This window comes from Schistosoma mansoni, chromosome 1 (genome assembly GCF_000237925.1).
Source record: "Schistosoma mansoni strain Puerto Rico chromosome 1, complete genome".
Classification (NCBI taxonomy): Eukaryota; Metazoa; Platyhelminthes; class Trematoda; order Strigeidida; family Schistosomatidae; genus Schistosoma; species Schistosoma mansoni.
In genome coordinates, this window is record NC_031495.1 from 50,802,176 (window position 1) to 50,805,561 (window position 3,386).

At 42.8% G+C, this 3,386-nt stretch overlaps 1 protein-coding gene across 1 annotated transcript; it reads right to left on the minus strand.

Moving 5' to 3' along the window:
* Positions 1 to 867: 867 nt before the first annotated feature.
* Smp_072430 (hypothetical protein) lies at positions 868 to 2,409 on the minus strand (the record flags this gene model as incomplete). The annotated part of the gene is made up of 4 exons (XM_018794759.1): positions 868 to 930; positions 1,416 to 1,463; positions 1,812 to 1,907; positions 2,278 to 2,409. The coding sequence occupies 4 exons, from the start codon at positions 2,407 to 2,409 to the stop codon at positions 904 to 906; spliced, it is 303 nt and encodes a 100-aa protein (XP_018649139.1). The 3' UTR covers positions 868 to 903.
* Between the last annotated feature and the right edge of the window lie 977 nt (positions 2,410 to 3,386).

Consider the following 3,386-nt stretch of genomic DNA (forward strand, 5'->3'; position numbering starts at 1 on the left):
TGAAACGACACTAGTCAATTAGTCCTATACCGCCTCACCTTACGCAGTGGAAAGTCTTTTCTGCTTCCTCAGTACATACTAGGATGAAGTCTTATCAGCCAAGATTATATTTAGATGAAAATGGGAGTGATGAATAACGTTGACTCTGTATAACTACTCTTCTATTCATAATGATACCAACCAACCAACCAACCAATTAGATAATTAGCATAGACAATTATTGGCCTTGACGAGTTACACTAAAAACTCAACGTTCAGTTATCAGTCTATCGAGATATGGATATGTTCAGTGTGAAAACCAACTTGGATAAGCTCTGGTTTTATTTGACTGGCACTGAGACGCAAACCTCAACTTATCGAAGAAAGGCGTACGCTGAAATTAGCCCCCCAGGTTACAGAAGGGTCTGTCGAACAGCTAAGTCCGGCAATGACTTTAAACTTACCTTAGGTCCTTAGTGCAAATGTATCTGACGTTCCTTAGTCGTTTGAATGTTGCATCGCAACTAGTTCACTTAAATTCTGACCAACAGTACATCTTTAGTCTTAGCAGTCCGAGGACATGATTGCGTATATCCTTAGGCTGCGTGAAAGATTTGGAGACTGTTTGTGGTGCGCACTAGCAGATAGCACATAGGACACTAGTTATCAATAATTCTCGGTGAGTATGTACACCATGTTAAGAATAGAATTTTCAGTCTACCTGTTCAGTATAGTCCTTTAGGCTTGTCATACGAGAGTGACAGTCAGTTTCGCTCAACACAACATTCAGAAGAACAGGCAAGCAAAGGGGCCAGCTAACGCAAAAAAACAAGGTTCAAGGCCTAACATTTTATTTAATTGTCATTGGATACATATGTAAAAGTGAGGGAACTGTCATTGATGAACACACTGGCTGCGTTCACCTCAGAATTTGCACCGATTTTCTACCATCTAAAAGGCAAATGAAATAAACACAAACATGGTGAGAAGGTTGAAGAGGAGTTGATTTGACTGACATACTGACTGTAAGTAGAAGTATGCAAATATAGATGAGTGAACACACTAGTTAGTCGGTTGAATGACTGACTGACCTATTGATTGAATGAACAATTGGATGGATGGATGAATGACTGAATGAGCGATTGGTGAAGTGTTTCAATTGAGGGTGTTTGAAAGTGATGAGATGAACGACCAGCTGATACTCTCCAATGCACAGCACCACACAGAGTCTGGAGACTGGGTCCTAACAGGAATAAACATCACACCCATCGTCACATAGGACAGCAAGCTGAACGAGTGGTGGCAGTCAGTGAACACACACACTTACTCACTCACTCACACACACACGTGAGTGCGGAACACAGTGAATCGGTCAACCAGTTATCAGATGTTTGATGTGAGAGTGGAGAGTGATGAATGTTTGTTGACAGACCTACCTTGTGGTGGACGTTGGTATTTTCTTGGATGTGTTGGAGCGTGAGGACCTGAAAACAAGTGGAACAGTGGTTGTTGATCAATATGAAACTCTGTAGATTACATGATATTTGTGGAGGAGTGAGTGGGTGAGTGAGTGAGTGAGGGAATGGTTGATTATGTGATATGGAACAAATGCGTGATGACATTCAACGAGTGATTGTGAGAATTGATGGTGTTGTAAGAGTGAGTGAGCGAATGAGTGATTGAGTGTCTGAGTAAGTAATTTGGCTGTGGAGTGCGTGAATGTGTTGGCGAATGTGTGTGTGTGTTCGGAGGAATGACTGATGTTTGGTACTGGTCAAGATTATTGAAATAAACGAGCATAAGGAATAGAATTAGTTGGTGTAGTGACTTACTACGAGCACGTGGTGGTGATCTGGGTGGGTGGGCTGTTCTTGTTTCTCTCCTCGATGGTTTCGGACGTCCAGTTGACTTGGTGGTGGCAGGCGAATCTGTGGAATAAAACAAGAGTACATGTGTACTGTTCACAGTGTGAACACGGAAGCACACTATTCAAGTGATGCACAGTAGGAAAGCATTCCCACACAAAGTTCAATGCACACCAACTCGTTTGAAGAAACGTTCAGCATTGACTACAGACACACCGTATCGAGTGGAGGTGGGTGAGAAATATTATGTATGTGAATGGACGACTGTTTGATTCACAAAGCACTGTGTTTTCAAACAATGAGCAATGTCTGTGAAGATTGGAGGTGATGGTGAAACGTGAGGGTGATGGAGAGGACTAAAGAAACAGTGTTTGAGCAATGAACAGCATAAATGAAGTGAGACATGTGAGTAGTGGTTGAATAGTGAATGAACTAACCTGGTGTTGCTGAAGCTGGTGGTGGTGCGTCTGGTGCTGCAGGTGCTCCTGGAGCTGTCGGTGAATCCGGTGCGGCTGGTGCAGCTGGTGCAGCTCAGGTGATCCGACTGGAGCTGAGGGTGCGCCATCTACATTGAAAAACAGTAACGAAACAATGTGTTGTCGGTTTAAGTTAAGTTAAGTTCAATTACAGCAATCTCATTCTGTTCGCCTCTCCATTGGGTGTGTGCAAATCGACCACTGACTTGATGAGTACCACTACCTTACTGCCTAACTGCCTAACTGATTGACTGAATGACTGACTGATTGACTGACTTGGTTGTGAATAATGACAAGCGAACGTGAGCATTGAGACGAATGTTCTCCTGAGGTGAGTGAAAGAATGTTCGTACGATTGTCAGCTGCGAAATACTTTGGGGCTCGACGCTTCCACTCACATGGTTTGAATTGTGTGAGTGGACTGTGATCGACTGCACTGGTGTCGGAACAACATACAGAGTAAGTGAGTCAGCGAGTAAGTGAGTGAGTGAGTGAGTGAGTGAGTGAGTGAGTGAATGAATCATCGGAGTGATGGATTGACGGATGGAAGGATATATGATTGAATGGATTGGTGAATGACCAATCGAATGAATGAACGATCGAATTAATGGCTGGATGAATGAATGAATGAGTGAAAGTGGTCCGTGTCTTTTGGTTTGAAGCTCACCTCCATCACAGTGAACAACATCCAGATAGTTCACAGCGAAGACGAAAGTCAATACTGCCACCTGTGTGTGAGAGAGAGAGAAAGAGAGTGAGAGTTTTGGTTGGTTAGATGAATGAATGCCTCACCAATGTTCTTTGCATTTGTACGTTCAGTGATTTGTGATGTTTCAGTGAGTTGTGGACTAGAATTTATACGTTTGTGAAGTTGTCCATTTGTCGGTCAACCAATTGAATCTTAGTCTTCAAAAAATCGTTACTGACATTGTGACGTTTGATCGGTGAAGAAAGTGTCATTTCACTTCGATTGTGTGGAGCATTCTGTGAAATCAATTCACGGATTGAGTGACAGAATGCGAGGTTTGCTTGTCTGTATTGTCCAGATATTTGGTGTAGGAAGGAT